General features: G+C 39.7%; 2 protein-coding genes across 2 annotated transcripts; both read left to right on the top strand.

Moving 5' to 3' along the window:
* Window positions 1–236: 236 nt before the first annotated feature.
* Window positions 237–12039, top strand: LOC111582587 (uncharacterized). Its single transcript, XM_055011032.1, has 5 exons — window positions 237–999; window positions 2692–2859; window positions 4257–4435; window positions 5127–5367; window positions 8308–12039. Exons 1-5 carry the CDS (start codon window positions 475–477, stop codon window positions 8770–8772), a joined length of 1578 nt encoding a protein of 525 aa, XP_054867007.1. The 5' UTR covers window positions 237–474; the 3' UTR covers window positions 8773–12039.
* Window positions 11740–15134, top strand: LOC129348969 (uncharacterized). The gene is made up of 3 exons (XM_055010796.1): window positions 11740–11791; window positions 13872–14567; window positions 14997–15134. Exons 1-3 carry the CDS (start codon window positions 11740–11742, stop codon window positions 15002–15004), a joined length of 756 nt encoding a protein of 251 aa, XP_054866771.1. The 3' UTR covers window positions 15005–15134.
* The last annotated feature ends 4019 nt before the right edge of the window (window positions 15135–19153 follow it).

Raw genomic sequence — 19153 nt, 5'->3', positions numbered from 1 at the left:
TGTTAGGTTATTTTGTTATGATTTTACTGGTCCGGCCCACTTGAGATCAAACTGGGTTGAATATGGCCTCTGAACTAAAATGAATTTGACACTCCTGGTTTAGACTAATCTGTGAATTTGATAAACTTTAGGATTTTGTGAGTTTTTCACTGCAGCGGAGACCTGCAGTTCCTCCTCCGGCCACCGGGAGGCGCTGCAGCGGACAGTCGCTGACCGGAAACACGGAAGCTGTTTTGTTTATCGGCGGCTCCATCCGGTGTCAGCTCTGTTTTCCATCTGCTCTGAGCTGCTTCGTGCTGAAACTCTCTTTACTTCCACCTCAGCGCCTCATTTCATCCAGAAAACTTCCCACCCGCGCCGCTAAACGCGTCCGGGGGAGTCTCGCTGCTTCCCTCCGGTCCGGACGTCCGAGCTGCCGCCGGCGGGCTCCGGTGTTAGCTGGAGTGGTTAGCCTGCAGCCCGGAGCCGCTCATTATGGCGACGGAGAACACGGAGACCAACGGGGACACCGGACCGTCCTCCGAGTCCAACGAGCACGACTACGCGCACACGGCGGACGCTAACTTCGCCTCCTCCGGTACACCGACCGAACCGGAGCAGAGCGCGCCGGTGCAGCCCTCCGCCTCCCTGCCGGTGGAGCATCCAGAGCCGGCGGTGGGCGCGGAGGTGGACTGCCCCGGAGGGAACGACGCGGAGCCCCAGAAGACCGTCTTGGCGCCTCCCGCCGTGGGTCGCGGTCCCTCGCGGCGGCCCCGGAGACCGGAGGACAGAAACTGCTCCTGCTGCAAGCTGCAGTTCGAGCGGCAGGGCCGGTCCTTCAACCGGAGGGCCGTGTACACCTTCACCACCCCGGACACCGTGCACTGGGCCTTCCCGGGATCCGTGGTCCACGAGAAGTCCTTCCTCTGCGAAACCTGCGCTCAGGTGGTCCGGAGCAAATGTAAACGGAAACAGAGCGGGAAGAGGTCTCTGTGGCTGAAACCCGCCGTGACCAAGCAGGTGAGAGTCCCGTTAAATTTAAAATCTCCTTTTAATTTATTGATTATAGATCCGTATAGGATGAAGTCTGGGTCCAGGTCTGGGGTCTAGTATGTAGATCAGGAGTGTCAAACTCATCTTAGTTCAGGTTCTACATTCAGCCCAATTTGATCTCCACTGACCAGTAAAATCATAACATAAAAACCTATAAATAACAGCAACTGCAGATTTTTTCCTTTGTCTTAGGGCAAAAAAGTATATTCTGAAAGTGTTCGCATTTAAGGAATTATATTTTTACATAACATCATGAGCAAACTGAAATTTATGAAGAAAAATAAATTCAATTTCAATAATATTATGCCTCAATTTATTATTTCCACATTACAACTTCCAGATCACAGTGTCTACAAAGGAACACAACATTTAGTCACAGATATCTGGAGCTGAACCATATAGTGTTTTAATTTATGATCAAAATGGTTAAGTCTCTGGACTACTGATCAGAAGGTCAGAGGTTCAAGCCCCGATGTGGCCACTGTTGGGCCCTTGAGCAAGGCCCTTAACCCTTCCTGCTCCAGGGGGCGCTGTACTATGGCTGACCTGTCCTCTGACTCCCCCAATTGGGGAGAGATGCGAAAATCAGAATTTCCCCTCGTGGGATTAATAAGGGATAGTAAAAATAAATTACAAACGTCAGACAAAAAAACGGACGAAATACCACAAAAGCAAGACAAAATATTACAAAAATGAGACACAACAACAAAAAATGAGAAACGGCACAAAAAAAAATTTGACAAAAAAAGTTACAAAGCGACAAAAATGGACAAATGATAAAACTAGAAAAAAATGACAAAAAAGACAAACAACACAAGTGAGACAAAAAGGAAACAACACGACAAATCATGAGATGAATAACAAAAGTCAGACAAAAAAAACAAAAAGAAGACACAAAATGGCAAAAGAACCATGGGCAATATAGTATTTTATGATCAAAACAACTTGTCATGGTCTAGTTTAGTAATTATTTAAAATTTATAATTTTACTAATTTACAATCTGCAGTTAATGTCTTCTCTGGAATTTTTATACATTGAGGGCCAGAGTGGACCCTCTGGAGGGCTGGTTTTGGCCCACGGGCCTCATGTTTGACACCACTGATGATGTGGATTAAACAAAGGATCCATTCAGAGAATTTGGCATCGATTAATTTTAGTAAGTGGAGGAATCATTTCAGCCCTAAATAACATTTGTTTCTATATTAAATAGAGCTGTCAAAATTAACACGTTAACACTGATTAATCCATCATCCTGATTAATCTGATTTTTAAACATTAACTCAGTTAAGAAACGCCATTAGTGTGTATAAATCCCCGTTTTTCTTGTCTGTTTGCTCATGCAACAAACGCGATTAATTTCAATTAAAAATTAATGCTATTTAATTGTGGTTAATTGAAATTAATCCACGACAACCTAGTGATTAATCTGATTACACTTTTTATGGTTTGACAGCACTAATATTAAGTCTTTCATCTCTGTCTGTTGAATTCCAGGAGGGAAATTTATTTATGTAAATATACTAAAAGTGTGATCTTTACTAAACATGTAAACATCATGCAGCTGACTGTGATCAGATTTGTAGGACTCTAAGGTTTAGTTTTGGTTTCTGAGCCTCCTCAGATTGACGCTGTTGGTTTTGATGGTTTTGTCGCTGCAGTCTCAGGTGAAGGATAAGAAGATGTCGGGTCGCAGGATGGGGAAGAAGAGCAAGGCGGCGCTGCTGGTCAGCAAGTCCAGCTACAAGGCGGCGTTCCACATGCTCTGGTCTGCCAAAGGAGCCCGCAAACCCATGATGGACTTCTGGAGCAAAATGCTGAAAGAGGAGGTGAGGAGGGACGCTTTAAATCAGAGGGCCACAACTGGCCCCTCAAAGGGTCCAATCTGACTTTCCAAAGTATAAAAATGACAGAGAAGACACTGAACGTTGTGCAATATAATATAATATCAGTCAGCAGCTTTAGTACGACAGAGTTGGATTTGATTGAAACCTGTAGCAACCAGTAACGTAATAACGGCCAGTAATGTAATAAATGTTGCCATTTTAAATGGTAATAAATCCAATAAAATAATAAATTTGGCCATTTTAAATAGTAATAAATCCAATAAAGTATTTTAAAATGGCCATTTTAAATGTAATAAATCAAATAACCTAATAAATTTGGCTGTTTTAAATGTAATAAAATAATAAATATGTTCATTTTAAATGTAACAAATCCAATAACATAATAAATTTGGCCTTTTTAAATGTAATAAATCCAATGAAGTAATAAATTTGGACATTTTAAATAATAATAAATCCAATAACATAATAAATTTGGCAATTTTAAATGTAATAAATCCACTGAAGGAATAAATTTGACCATTTTCAAAGTAATAAATCCAGTAAAGTAATAAATTTGGTCATTTTCAAAGTAATAAATCCAATAAAGTAATAAATTTGGTCATTTTCAAAGTAATAAATCCAATAAAGTAATAAATTTGGCCATTTTAAATGTAATGAATTGAATAACATAACTTATTGCTTTATTGGCTCAAAGACTATTACATTTTTGGCTTTATTATGTTTGCAGTGGCCAAAATTATACTTTATTGGATTTATTACATTGAAAATGGCCATGTTTATTACATTATTAACCGTCATTACGTCATTGGTTGCTACAAACCCAATTGTTGATGCACTGACACAACTTTTAGGTATTTTTTAATCTATAAATTTTCTACATTTACAAGGCAGGTGGACAACTGAACCTTCTTCCTCAATGGTTTCCATTTAGTTTGTTTGATGTGGTGTCAGGATCACTACACAGATGTGGAAATGGATGTACATTTAAAATCATTTCCAGGTCTTGACAAGTTGTCTTGGTCATAAAGTTAAATACTGGATTGTTCAGTTCCAGATAGCTGAGATTGAATGTTTTGTACTTTTTGTAGATAAACTGTGAATTTTTAATGCACGAATGATGAATTTAGGCATAATATTGGTGAAATCACACTTATTTATGTCAACAAATTTCAGGTTGTTCATGTTTGTAAAAAGATATTTCAATAAATGTGAACATTTTTGGACTTTTTTGCGCTAAAGCTAAGGGAACAGTCCTGAGTTGTTGTTATTTATCCGTCATTATGCTGTGATTTTACTACAAGTGGCTCCTGAAGTAGAATAAGTTTGACAGTCCTGCTTTAAATCCTCCCAGCAAGCCGTAGTTTTTATTATTCCCGCAGATGAAGACTCTGTCTCGGCATTCGGACAGCCCCTTCCACCAGAAGGTGTCAGGCAGGAAGCCGCTGTCGTCCTTCCCCTGGCGTCGCTGTCTGAACTGGGCTCAGGACAAAGCTCCGCTGGTCACCACCTGCCTCCGCTCGCTGTTCCCCGACATCAACGCCCTCTTCAAGAGCAACCAGTGAGTCTGTAGAGTTCAGCTTTTAGCCCTCTGGACCCTAAAACTTAAAAAAAGGACACCAAAAGTACAACATTTATCAGCCGGAAAATGCACACACAGAGTGATCAGATTTCCAATTTTCTGACTGTCCTTGAACTACCCATCTGTGATTCAGTTTGAGAACTTACCAAATCTGTGAAATTATATATTTTTTAAAAATTTTATTACGTTATAGGATTTATTCCATTTAAAATGGCCAAATTTCTTACATATTATTGATTTATTATGTTTAAAATGGCCAAGATTTATACATTATTGGATTTATTACATTTAAAATTTACAAATTTATTGCATTAATTGAGTTATTGCATTTATAATGGCCAAAATTTGTACATTATTGGATTTATTACATTTAAAATGATCAAATATATCATGTTATTGTTGTGTTGATTAATATTTTGCCAGACAAAATTAGCCTTTTTGACTTTATGCATCAGTTGTTTGCAGAACTAAAAAGATATGACACAGTAAAGTAAAAAGGAAAAACATTTAAACTTTTTGTTGCTGCAAAAAACGAGCCACAGTGAAGAAAAAAGTCCCAGAGTTCAGAGGGTTAACTGCTGCTAGTCGCTAATCGCTGCTAATTGCTAATCGCCGCTAATCGCTAACCGCTAGCCTCGTGATTCTGATGGCGTTGTGTTCGGCCCGGCAGCCAGCTGACCGAGGAGCAGGCCTTCACGCTGCTGGAGCGCCGGACCGTGGTGGCGCTGTCCATCCCGCTGTTCACCAGGAACATCTGGAAGAACAACTTCATGCAGGCGGCTCTGGGGGCGGAGCTCCGGCTGCAGGGCTGCTCAGGCTCCGCCCTCGACACCCTCAACACCATGGGGCTCTGTCAGAACAAGGACACCGTCAGGCTGCTGCTGCACCGGCTGCGCAACGGCAAGGATGCGGTGAGTGTCGCCAACACCAGAGGGTTTGTGTACGAAGACGGACTGACAAACCGTTCTTTAATTGTTTGAATCGACAAAAACTAAAACCTCAGTCGGAGTTAGCGGGTATGAAGGTGGTTTTCTTTGTCAACTCAAACTTCCTGCTTCAAACTCTGAGTGTGTTCATATAAAAAGAATTCGACTCTTCTTCTGCGCTAAATGAACCGATCATGAACAAGTTGTTTTATTGGAGAGCAATGAGGAAATTTAGAAAAATTTCCCCTTAATCCTCTCAGAATCAGCTGGTTTATTATCTGCATTAACTTTAGTTTATTAACTGAAAACATGCAAACTTTTACCTTCATACTAGGAATATTTTTAGAGCTACGGGCCTTTGAAGTACATAGAATAATGGGTTTTTAATTTACTTTGTTTCCATCATTTCTGAGCCTCAACTTCATAAAACTGATTTTAAAGCACTGCAGTAACTGATGGAGACTAAAAGCTTCTCTGTGCACAGTTGATTATCCTGCATGTGAGATGGTTTCAGGCTCAAACTCCTGGTTTTTATCTGTAATAGTTTCAGATTTTTTGTTCAAACAGGTTCAAACTTCAGTGTTTAAACTGCTGGAAGTGGGTTTACAGTTTTTAATAAATTTGTTATAAAATATTTGAGATATATAGGGCTAAAGTTTCACAAATATTCTCATAAACATCAATATTTTCTGCTATAGTAGAACTTAAGGTCGATCAAGGCTGGTCAGGCAGGAACTGTTCTAAAAATTTGATGATGATGAGCCAAGTATGAGGAGTTTCTGGTTCAGTTTTATTAATATTTATCCTCTAGGAACTGCAGTAAATTCAGGTTCAGATCATTTTAAGTCTTATTTTCATGCAGATTGTAGCTAAATATGCTACCTGTGATCGCTGTATTTCTCATAATAATCATGATTATCGTTACATTCATAATGGTGCAGCTTTATGGAAATATTTCAGCTTCAGAAATGATGATATTGACCAAAAACAGGTTCAGTGTTTTGCCACCACACAAGACAACAAATCTGCTTTTTCTGACCTTTAAAATGGGTGTGAATCCAAATCTGATCACCATTTAACCCTCCTGTTCTCATTTACGGGCACCAAAAAATATTGTTACCTTGACTGAAAAAAATTCAGCCAAAAAATTCCCAAAATTTCTGAAAATTTGTAAAACCTTCAGGAAGAAAATTCCAATAATTCCTTAAAAGTTTCCCTTAAAAGTTTCATTTAAAATATCCCCCAAATTTGGCAAGAAAATTCTTGTAAATATTTTCAAAAAATGAATAAAAATCTACCAAAAATCCTACAAATATCTAAAGTGATTACATATATATCTGTAAAACTTGTAATATTTCTTTAAGAACAAAATCAACCAAAATCCAGCGTAATTCGCTGGATTTTGGATGATTTTTTTGTGAATGTTCTTAAGAAACATTTTTAACGTCTTTTTTTCCCACCAAAAAATGGTCAAAGATTTCCCAAAAATGTTGAAAATGTGGACATCAGAAGTTTCACTGTGCAAATATTTTTTTTTCCACATTTTCAAACTTTAAAACGGGTCAATTTTGACCCACAGGACAACATGAGGGTTAAAATAGATACATGGATATGAGACAGCTACTAAAGGATTTTACATTATGTTTTATATTTCCTGCAGACGTCCTCCTCTTAAAAGTCACCACAGTCGCTCTAAAATGATAAATTCTTTTTATTCAAGTCATCTGTTTAAAATGCCTGTATTGTCACGTGTTGCAGGACGACACAGAGAGACACACTGGAGACTCGGATGGAAGATTGGGTTTTTTTTTTTGGTTTATACCCGTTTATTGTGAAGCTTGCTGGCTGGTCTGAGGTCTGTAAGGCTCAGATAAGTCTCTATTACGGTGCTGCTTTACTAGCTAAAACCCCACAATGTTCTCTGCTAGCTAACACAGAACTGCCTATGTTGTCTGGTCTCTACAGCTTTAAACGTTGAAACAACCAGACGATGAATAAAGTTGATCTTATCTGATCTTATCTTACATTAAAACAGAAGCTAATTGTTGTTGAAGTTCAGCGAGTTCGAGAGAGATGTTGAGGCAAACACAGAGACACACTGGAGACTCAGATGACTTATGGAGCTTTTCCACAAACACCTTCTCTGCTCGACTCTACTCAGTTTGTGAGGTTTTCCATCAGGACATAGTGCCAGGTACCAGGTATTATTGACTAAAATTACTTCAAAAATGACTCAAAAATGGTCCAGAATTACTTAAACATGTTCAGAATGAAATGAAAATTATTTAAAATGACTGAAAACTTGCAGAATTATATGAGGAGGTTATAAGCAGAGTGGTCTAACCCACAAGTTTTATACAATTTCTGTAATATTTTATGGTCTAGATTTTATTGGTGAAGTGGCCTAAACCCAGATATGGCATTACAGTGAATGTTAGACCGTTCTAGAAAACACAAAACTTTGAACCCATTTTTCTCAAAAACGAGAGAAAGTGGCTCAGACCACTCTAAACCCAAACCCTTATTGTCCAAGATGCTTCAAAAGTGATCCAAAATTATTCAAAATGCGTTCAAATTGACTTTAAAATGATCCAGAATTACTTAAAATACAGCCCAAGAAGACACCATAAGGCGTTCCACAGGGATGTAAGATTGTTGTTTTTTTTTTGGTTTATAGCAGTTTATTGTGAAGGTTGTGACACCAACAGAGCAGCAGTTCATGTCAGCATCAGTTCTGAGGATTCTCTCTGATCTTTGGGTTTATATCATAGCTGGGAGGAGGTTAGATTTAGATTAGATCAGTATGGAGACAAATCGTCTGCTGAGTCATGTCAGAATAGGAGATATGTGATCTCCTGTTTGTCTAAAGACCTTTATGACCTCATTGTTCCTTCACACCTGTTTACTTTGTTCTGTTTCCTTCAGTCGACGCAAGACGGAGAAGCGATGACCATCAAACAAGAACAGCTGAAAGAACAGATGGGAGAAGCCATGACGGACGTGGAGGAGGATGAAGATGACGAAGAGGAGGATAAAGACGAGGACGACGAGGAGGATGAGGAGGAGGAAGAAGAGGAGGAAGAGATGGTGATGGCAGTGGAGGAGGAGGTGGAAGAAGAAGAAGTGCAGGAAGGGGTTCAGGACGAAGACGAGGAGGAGGAGGAGGAGGAGAAGGAGAAGAAGAGGAGGAGGAAGAAGGCGAAGAAGCAGAGGAAGGAGGAGAAGAGGAAGGAGCGAGGCAAACGGAAGGCGAAGGAGCGAGTCGAGGAAGAGGAGGAGGAGGAAGAGGAGGGTCCGGAGGGGCAGAAGAAGAGGAGGGTGGTGGTGGTGAGGCTCGGCCTGCTCAAGGGACACTCGGAGGTCGGCCGATCCGACCTATCGGCTCCCTGACGCTCCGCAGGCCCCGCCCCCTGATGGGACACGCATCCTCCAATCAGAGAGCTGCAACCGAGGCCCCGCCCTCTTCCACCACGCATTCCGAGGCATTCTGGGAGTCATAGGAGGTCAGTAACTGCAGGGAAGCTGACGAGATTTACCTCAAATTTTCAATCAAGTCGGAGCCTCTTTATTTTAGCTGTAATTATCAGCAGGGTCATTCCAGATAAAACCTAAAAATTTGATAAAAGTTCCCCTTAATCCCCCCAAAATCAGGTGATTTATTATCTACAATAACTTTAGTTTATTAAATGAAAACATGCAAAGTTTTACCTTTATACTATGAATATTTTCAGAGCTACAGGACCTTAAAGTACATAGAAGTTTGTTTTTTTCCCCATCATTTCTGAGTCTCAGAACTTCATCAGATCAGTTTTACATCCACTAAAGGTGTCACAGTCTCAACACCAAATTAGCTTTTTGTCCATTTTTTTTTCTATAACCAACTCTGAGCATCAGTATTATGGAATGCATCGTAGTTTTAACAGTTAAACGGCAGTTTATAACTGAGTTCCAGAAGCAGTCATTGATGTGTTTCTGCTTAGTTTGTCCAAAATAGATTAAAAAAATGTCCAAAGTGAGTCAAATATTGTGAAAATAGCTCAGACTCATCCAAACCGCCGTAAAACAACTTTGCAAAATGACTCAAAAATTCTCCAGAATACCTCAAACTTATCCAAAATGCCTTGAAATGTTCCCAGATTTACTCAAAAACCGTCCAAAATAATTCGACCTGCCTTAAAGGCGTTAAAAATGAACCAAAACTACCAAAAAAATGTCAAAAATTACATCAAAGTTGTCCACATTTTAAAAAAAGAAAGAAAATCCAACCTACCTCAAACATATCCAAACTGACCAACCTTTCCAATTAATTTTATAACCAACTTTAAGCATCAGTATTATGGGATGTACCATAGTTTCAGCAGTTTGTCTATGAGTCCTAGAAACAATCATTGGTATCCTGGATGTGTTTCTGTTTGTCCACAATGAGCCTAAAATTTACCAAAAATACCTCCAGATTTTCTCCAAAGCTTCCCACATGACAAAAAACTTCCAAAAATTACTATTAAACTGTCAAAAGTGGTTGAAAATGACTCGAAAACAGACTAAAATGACATAAAACTGTCCAGAATGATTCTAAATCCGTCCTAAAGAAGTTAACAATGAAGCAAAATTACCAAAAGAGACCACAATCAATGAAAAATTATCAACAAAAAAGGTCCAGAATGAATCAAAAATCAGTTTTATGACCAACTTTGAGCATCAGTATTATGGGATGTATCATAGTTTGAACAGTCAAACTGCAGCAGTTTAATGTCTATGAGTCCTCGAAACAATCATCGGTATCCTGGATGTGTTTCTGTTTTCTGATAATTCACCAGAGAAAGGGCATTCTGGGTAAACTTTGAAGGCTCATATCAGCATGTTTATAGGTGGTTGATCAGAACAAGTTAGACACACTGAAAGGATCCTTCTTAAAACCTACATTTTGTTTGTTTTTTGATAGTTTTGGAGAAGTTTTTGATCATTTTGGGTGAGTTTTGGAGGTATTTTGCACAATTTTTGAGTCATTCTGAACAAGTTTAGGGGAAAAAGGTGAATTCTGTGTAAACCTTGACGGCTCATGTCAACATGTGTTAGGTGGTTGGTCAGAACAATTATAGACAATGAAAAGAGCATTTCTTAGCCTACGTTTTGATCATTGTTGATGATTTTTGGGCCATTTTGGATTGGGCAAAAATGGAGTAATTTAGGAAACGTTTCTGATCATTTTAGGTGAGTTTTGGGGGTGTTTTGGACATTTTTGATTCGTTTTTTCATAGGTTGTTGGTCAGAACAAGTTCTAGACAATTACAGTATCACTTTTTATTTGATACAATTTGATTATTTTTGACAATTTTGGGTCACTTTTGAGAAGTTTTTTGTCATTTTGGGCAAAAATAAAGTAATTTAGGAGACGTTTCTGATCATTTGGGGGTGTTTTGGAGATGTTTTGAGTCATTTTGCACATTTTTTGACAGGTGTTTGGTCAGAACAAGTTCTAGACAATGAAAGGATCATTTTTATTTGATACCAGAGTCACCTTCTAGACACGATTCACTCTGATATGATCACATTCTGACTTTGCTTGATGCATCTTCTGGCTCTACAATGCTGAAACAATTTGGGGTTCTCATGTTTTACAGATTACTTTGGATAAATTCGATTTATTAGACCAGTTTACGTCATTCAGAGCGTGTTGAGTCATTAGATTATCCTCTGATGGTGTTCAGTTCTGGTTCTATCAAACATTTATCTTTCCTACACAAAATAGAATCTCAAACTTTACATTTTGCGAGTGTTAAAATATGATTATATCAGCTAATTATTTCAACACAGAAGGAATCCTGGTATCAAGATGTAACCACAGATGAGCGATTATTAATGGAATGACCCGATAATTTGCTTTAGAATGAAATATAAAGTCGACCAAAGAGATCAGAGCTGAGATCGTCTTAAACTAAAGGTAAATGTCATTTTTCTACAAGAAAAGAGCCCAAATGTATGTTTTTTTGCTAATAAACTACATTTAATGTCTTCTATATTTTTGTAAACGTTATTCACATCACATTGCGGCCCCTGTTTCAAATGTAAAATCTACTTTGTACTTGAAATTTAAGACGTAAAATGAACTTAAACTATGATTTAAAGGCAACAAAAAGCGCAACATTATAAATGTAGAAGGTAAAAACCAATAGTTGATTAGTTCAGTTGCGCTTTTCTTCCTGAAATCTGGATTTTTACTGGATCTCGAGACGTTTCCCTGCAGTCACAGTTACACTTTGGGATGTTGGTGTAACGTTAGAGGAGATGAAAGCTGCAGTTTTTGGCCGGAAAATCTCCAAAAAACAAACGGTCGGCGCTGAAACCTGTCAAAGGTAAATGGACGCTGAGTTTCTCCGGCTGCTGGACTCGATCCGAGGAGGGGAAAAGAGTTTATGAAAACAGAAAACGGTTCGAACGCTGCGACGTCTGGAAGCGTCGACACGTTTCTGCTGAGAAAAGGACCTGTTTTTGTTTTTGCTTTGTTTTTTTACGGCTTCGTTGGACTTCGTGAACCAACAGAAGAAGATCGAAGGCTTCGGAGTTTGAGCCTCGAGTGCAGATTTGCTTATGTGAAGCTTGAAAATGCTGTCTGACGATATATCCCCTGAAATACTATTAAAACAGACTTTGAGAGATGATGGTGTCGCTACGTTTGGTTTTTCAGGAACTTCAGGACTCAAACGAGCAAAGATTTGAAAACGGCAACCAAATCTGCAAAGACGACATTAATTTATGAAGTCGAGGAAAAAAAAGGCAAAAATCTTCTTGTGGCTTCAGCTGCAACAAATGATAATTTCCGTAGTTGATTAATTTGACCGTTATTTCCCGGATTAATGGATTCGTTATTTGGATTGGAAAACGTCAGAAAATGGCGAAAATGTGGATCAGTTTCCTAAAATGTTTTGTCCAAAGATGTTCAGTTTTCTGTCACAGAGGAGGAAAGAAACCACCAAATATTCACATTTAAGAAGCTGCAAAGAATTTATGCATGTTTTCTTAAAATATTACTCAAATGAATAATCAACTGTCAATAAAGCTGGCAGTTAATTTATTAATCGACAACAAATCAACTAATCATTGCCGTTTTAGATGGTTAACTGGATGTCCAACAAAAGAAGTCTGATTAAAGAAATCATCTTGGGTTTTAAGATGGAAATAATGATTATTGTTGCCCAACAAAGGCCCAAAAATACAACAAAAGTCCAACTAGGGGTGGACTGGACTATAACTAATAGTTATTTTCACTGTTGATTAATCTTGCCAAGTATTTTCTGGATTAATCAAGTAGTATTCAGTAGTTTGGTCTCTAAATAGTCAGAAAATGGTTAAAAATGTCCATCAGTGTTTCTCAAAGATGTCAAATGTCTTGTTTTGTCCAAAGATGTTCAGTTTTCTGCCGCAAAGGAAGAAAGAAACCAGAAAATATCCATATGGTAATTTGAAAATTAAAGCGTTATTCTTTTTTAAAAAGCGCTTCGTTATCTTAATAGATTATCAGAAAGGTTAGTAGTAATTAATTTAATAGTTCAGAACTCAAAAAATTCATCTTTTCCTTTCAGTCTAAAATTTCAGCACAATTTACTGATATTTCCCAAGAAAAAAGACATAATTTAGACCTAATTATGGTGAAAAAACAGAGTGATTTCAGTACATTTTCAATTATAATTAAAGCTGGGACTTTAACGTGTTAATTTTTATTAATTGCAGAAAAAAAAACGAGAAAAGCATTCAGAGAGCGCAGTCCTCTGCCAAGGCCGTTCATTCCCCCATATGTCATTGTCAGAAATGCAGCATATTTTTGTAGAAATGCAGCATTTTTTATTAATTATTGATGATCAAAAATCACGACAACATAGAATGTGACCATTTAATATAGATGTACCCACAAACAAAATGACATCGCACTGAGCACAGGTGTACGTTATGTACGGATACTGAATCACGTGACCTAAATATGTAGCGGGCGACGGAAATTGATGGGACTCAGAAACACCTCCACAATTTAATCAGTTGTTCCTTGTATCATTTACAATGGATAAGTCCTGATAAGTCTGCAGCGGTTGATTTGTAGTAGGATCACAATCATGTGATGTAGTGTTCACTTGTTACACTGGTTACAGTGGCGCAGTGCTATCTCGCAATGATACAGAAATCTTTAACCAATCCGTGGATCCCGACTATAAGCTGCATCACTGCCAAATTCTAATCAGTTTGTCCTTGTGTCATTTCTGACCTTCCCTGAAAATTTCATCCAAATCTGTTGGTCCGTTTTTGAGTAATGTTGCAAACAGACGGACGGACAAACGTATGTCGATCGTCCCATAACTCTGCCGCATTCACTGGCGGAGTAAAAAAATCATAAAATTGCATGTCAAATTTAAAGCACTGGTTTAACAAGCAGCACAACTCCTTCTAATATGTTCAAACATGACACTTTGGACAACATACTAAACTATGGTGTTTGTGAGTCCACACATTCAGGTTCCTGGGAGTCCATATCTCTGATGACCTCTCTTGGACAGACAACATCACGGCTGTCATAAAGAAGGCTCAGCAGCAGCTACACTTCCTGAGAGTCCTCAGGAAGAACAACCTGGACAGGAAGCTGCTGCTGGCCTTCTACAGCTCATCCATAGAGAACCTGCTGACGTTCTGTGTTTCCACCTGGTACAGGAAGCTGCTGTTGACCTTCTACAGCTCATCCACAGAGAACCTGCTGACGTTCTGTGTTTCCACCTGGTACAGGAAGCTGCTGTTGACCTTCTACAGCTCATCCACAGAGAACCTGCTGACGTTCTGTGTTTCCACCTGGTACAGGAAGCTGCTGCTGACCTTCTACAGCTCATCCATAGAGAACCTGCTGACGTTCTGTGTTTCCACCTGGTACAGGAAGCTGCTGTTGACCTTCTACAGCTCATCCACAGAGAACCTGCTGACGTTCTGTGTTTCCACCTGGTACAGGAAGCTGCTGCTGACCTTCTACAGCTCATCCACAGAGAACCTGCTGACGTTCTGTGTTTCCACCTGGTACAGGAGCTGCACTGAGGCAGACAGAGCGAGGCTTCAGAGGATTGTTGGCTGTCCTCTCCCCTCCCTCATGGACATCTACTCCACCCGGTGCCTCAGCAGAGCTCAGAACATCATCGAGGACAGTTCACATCCAGGTTCTCAGCTTTTTAAATTGTTGCCCTGTGGAAGGTGCTACAGATGCATTAAAGTGAGGACAAACACTTAAAAACAGCTTCTTTCTGAGAGCCGTCACCACCCTGAACTCTCACATGTCTCACACCCAGCCAACAATATAATGTGAAATGTGCAATATACACCACTGCCTCATTCACTCTGTTATTTATATTCACACTGTTATTTATACTGTATATTTGTAAATAGACAGTTTGCACTATCTTTACGATTTCTTGCACTGAAAAGGAGAAGCTCTGAAATCTCGTTATACACTGTATAATGACAATAAAGCATATTGTATTCTATTTAATGACATTATGGATGGCATACTAAACTATGACGTTTTTGTGATATTATGGACGGCATACTAAACTATGACGTTTTTTTCTCTTGTTGGTTTTATTCAATAGGTAAATAGAGAGGAAGACAGGGAAGACCTGCAGTAGAGGGCCCTGAGCTGGAATTGAACCTACACCTCAGACGCAGCCCTGTTTACGAGTCACCCTCTCAACCAGTTGAGATACCTGGACACCTTTTTTCCACTTGTTGGACAACATACTCAACTATGACGTTTTAATGACATTTTAGATGACATACTAAACTATGACGTTTTTGTGATATTTTAGACGACATATTAAACTGAAGTTTTTGTGATATTTTGAACGACATACTAAACTATGACGTTTTTGTCACAGTTTGGACGACATACTAAAGTATGATGTTTTTGTGATATTTCGGACGACATACTAAACTGTGACGTTTTTGTCATATTTTGGACGACATACCGATGACACCACTGTGGCTGGCCTCATCTCGGTGGTGATGAAACAGCGTACAGGGAGGAAATACAGGAGCTGGCAGGGTGATGTTTCAGAAACAACCTGGAGCTGAACACCAAGAAGACCAAAGAAATGGTCATTGATTTCAGGAGGCATAAGGGTGTCCATGCTCCACTATCCATCAACAGGGTTCGTGTGGAAAGAGTGGCCTTCTTCAAGTTCCTGGGGACTCATTTATCTGAGGACCTCACCTGGACAGTCAACACAGCGGCACTGGTTAAAAAGGCCCAGCAGAGACTCCACTTCCTCCGAGTGCTGAGGAGGAACCACCAGGAGGAGAGACTGCAGGTGTCCTTCTATCGGGCCACCATAGATTCTGTGCTGACCTACTGTGTGACTGTCTGGTTCGCAGACAGGAAGACTCTGCAGAGGGTTATCAGGAAAGCAGAGAAAATCATCGGCTGCCCTCTACCCCCTCTGGAGAACATCGTGACCTCCCGCTGCATCAGCAGAGGGAAAAAGATCTGGGCAGACAGAACACACCCTGGCCAGAAGCTGTTCAGCCTGCTGCCATCAGGGAGGAGACTGAGATCCTCAAAATACAGGACAAACAGGCTCAGGAACAGTTTCTATTCATGGTCCATCAGACTCCTGAGCTCCAAACACCTGTCTACCTGAATGCACAATGTCACTTTTTGCTGCTTTCATGCAATTTCCTGACATATTTATTCTATTTTACTGGTTCTTATTCCATTTCATTTTCTTCTCGTATTGTGTATAACTGGCCTCCCTTGCAGATGTTGTCATTTTTAGTATTGCTTTGTTACATATGCACATTTGATTTTGTGATTTAAGGTTGATATTTTATTTCTTATTGCTTGTTGTTGTGCACCGTCCAGCGACAGCTATTTATATTTTAATCATGCCATGTATGATGACAATAAAGCCATTCTGATTCTAATACTAAAACTAAACTATGATTTTTTTTGTGACATTTTGGATGACATACTAAACTATGACGTTTTTCTGATATTTTGGACGACATACTAAACTATGACGTTTTTACGCCTTTTTTGATGACATACTAAACTATGACATTTTTACGCCTTTTTAGACGACATACTAAACTATGACACTTTTGTGATATTTTTGACGACATACTAAACTATGACGTTTTTGTCATATTTTGGACGACATACTAAACTATGACATATACGGCCTCCTTTACATTATTTCATCATATGGCACGTTTTTACAACATGTTGAAAAATCGCATTTTTTTTTCGACATAGTATAGTAAGGCGTTTTTTTGCGTCAATATTCATCATGATTTTTTTTTCAAAGAAAACCTTTCTGGAGTGTTTTTCATGGCCTCCTTTACATGATTTCATCATATGGCAAGTTTTTACAACATGTTGAAAAATCGCATTTTTTTTCGACATAGTATAGTAAGGCGTTTTTTGTGCCAAAATTCATGATGATTTTTTTTTCAAAGAAAACCTTTCTGGAGTGTTTTTCATGGCCTCCTTTACATGATTTCATCATATGGCAAGTTTTTACAACATGTTGAAAAATCGCATTTTTTTTCGACATAGTATAGTAAGGCGTTTTTTGCGTCAAAATTCATCATGATTTTCTTTTCAAAGAAAACCTTTCTGGAGTGTTTTTCATGGCCTCCTTTACATTATTTCATCATATGGCACGTTTTTACAACATGTTGAAAAATCGTGCTGACCTTCTACAGCTCATCCACAGAGAACCTGCTGACGTTCTGTGTTTCCACCTGGTACAGGAAGCTGCTGCTGACCTTCTACAGCTCATCCACAGAGAACCTGCTGACGTTCTGTGTTTCCACCTGGTACAGGAAGCTGCTGCTGACCTTCTACAGCTCATCCATAGAGAACCTGCTGACGTTCTGTGTTTCCACCTGGTGCAGGAAGCTGCTGCTGACCTTCTACAGCTCATCCATAGAGAACCTGCTGACGTTCTGTGTTTCCACCTGGTACAGGAAGCTGCTGTTGACCTTCTACAGCTCATCCACAGAGAACCTGCTGACGTTCTGTGTTTCCACCTGGTACAGGAGCTGCACTGAGGCAGACAGAGCGAGGCTTCAGAGGATTGTTGGCTGTCCTCTCCCCTCCCTCATGGACATCTACTCCACCCGGTGCCTCAGCAGAGCTCAGAACATCATCGAGGACAGTTCACATCCAGGTTCTCAGCTTTTTAAATTGTTGCCCTGTGGAAGGTGCTACAGATGCATTAAAGTGAGGACAAACACTTAAAAACAGCTTCTTTCTGAGAGCCGTCACCACCCTGAACTCTCACATGTCTCACACCCAGCCAACAATATAATGTGAAATGTGCAATATACACCACTGCCTCATTCACTCTGTTATTTATATTCACACTGTTATTTATACTGTATATTTGTAAATAGACAGTTTGCACTATCTTTACGATTTCTTGCACTGAAAAGGAGAAGCTCTGAAATCTCGTTATACACTGTATAATGACAATAAAGCATATTGTATTCTATTTAATGACATTATGGATGGCATACTAAACTATGACGTTTTTGTGATATTATGGACGGCATACTAAACTATGACGTTTTTTTCTCTTGTTGGTTTTATTCAATAGGTAAATAGAGAGGAAGACAGGGAAGACCTGCAGTAGAGGGCCCTGAGCTGGAATTGAACCTACACCTCAGACGCAGCCCTGTTTACGAGTCACCCTCTCAACCAGTTGAGATACCTGGACACCTTTTTTCCACTTGTTGGACAACATACTAAACTATGACGTTTTGATGACATTTTAGATGACATACTAAACTATGACGTTTTTGTGATATTTTAGACGACATATTAAACTGAAGTTTTTGTGATATTTTGAACGACATACTAAACTATGACGTTTTTGTCACAGTTTGGACGACATACTAAAGTATGATGTTTTTGTGATATTTCGGACGACATACTAAACTGTGACGTTTTTGTCATATTTTGGACGACATACCGATGACACCACTGTGGCTGGCCTCATCTCGGTGGTGATGAAACAGCGTACAGGGAGGAAATACAGGAGCTGGCAGGGTGATGTTTCAGAAACAACCTGGAGCTGAACACCAAGAAGACCAAAGAAATGGTCATTGATTTCAGGAGGCATAAGGGTGTCCATGCTCCACTATCCATCAACAGGGTTCGTGTGGAAAGAGTGGCCTTCTTCAAGTTCCTGGGGACTCATTTATCTGAGGACCTCACCTGGACAGTCAACACAGCGGCACTGGTTAAAAAGGCCCAGCAGAGACTCCACTTCCTCCGAGTGCTGAGGAGGAACCACCAGGAGGAGAGACTGCAGGTGTCCTTCTATCGGGCCACCATAGATTCTGTGCTGACCTACTGTGTGACTGTCTGGTTCGCAGACAGGAAGACTCTGCAGAGGGTTATCAGGAAAGCAGAGAAAATCATCGGCTGCCCTCTACCCCCTCTGGAGAACATCGTGACCTCCCGCTGCATCAGCAGAGGGAAAAAGATCTGGGCAGACAGAACACACCCTGGCCAGAAGCTGTTCAGCCTGCTGCCATCAGGGAGGAGACTGAGATCCTCAAAATACAGGACAAACAGGCTCAGGAACAGTTTCTATTCATGGTCCATCAGACTCCTGAGCTCCAAACACCTGTCTACCTGAATGCACAATGTCACTTTTTGCTGCTTTCATGCAATTTCCTGACATATTTATTCTATTTTACTGGTTCTTATTCCATTTCATTTTCTTCTCGTATTGTATAT

The sequence above is a fragment of the Amphiprion ocellaris genome, chromosome 5 (genome assembly GCF_022539595.1).
Source record: "Amphiprion ocellaris isolate individual 3 ecotype Okinawa chromosome 5, ASM2253959v1, whole genome shotgun sequence".
Classification (NCBI taxonomy): domain Eukaryota; kingdom Metazoa; phylum Chordata; class Actinopteri; family Pomacentridae; genus Amphiprion; species Amphiprion ocellaris.
This window is presented reverse-complemented; position numbering and strand designations above follow the sequence as displayed.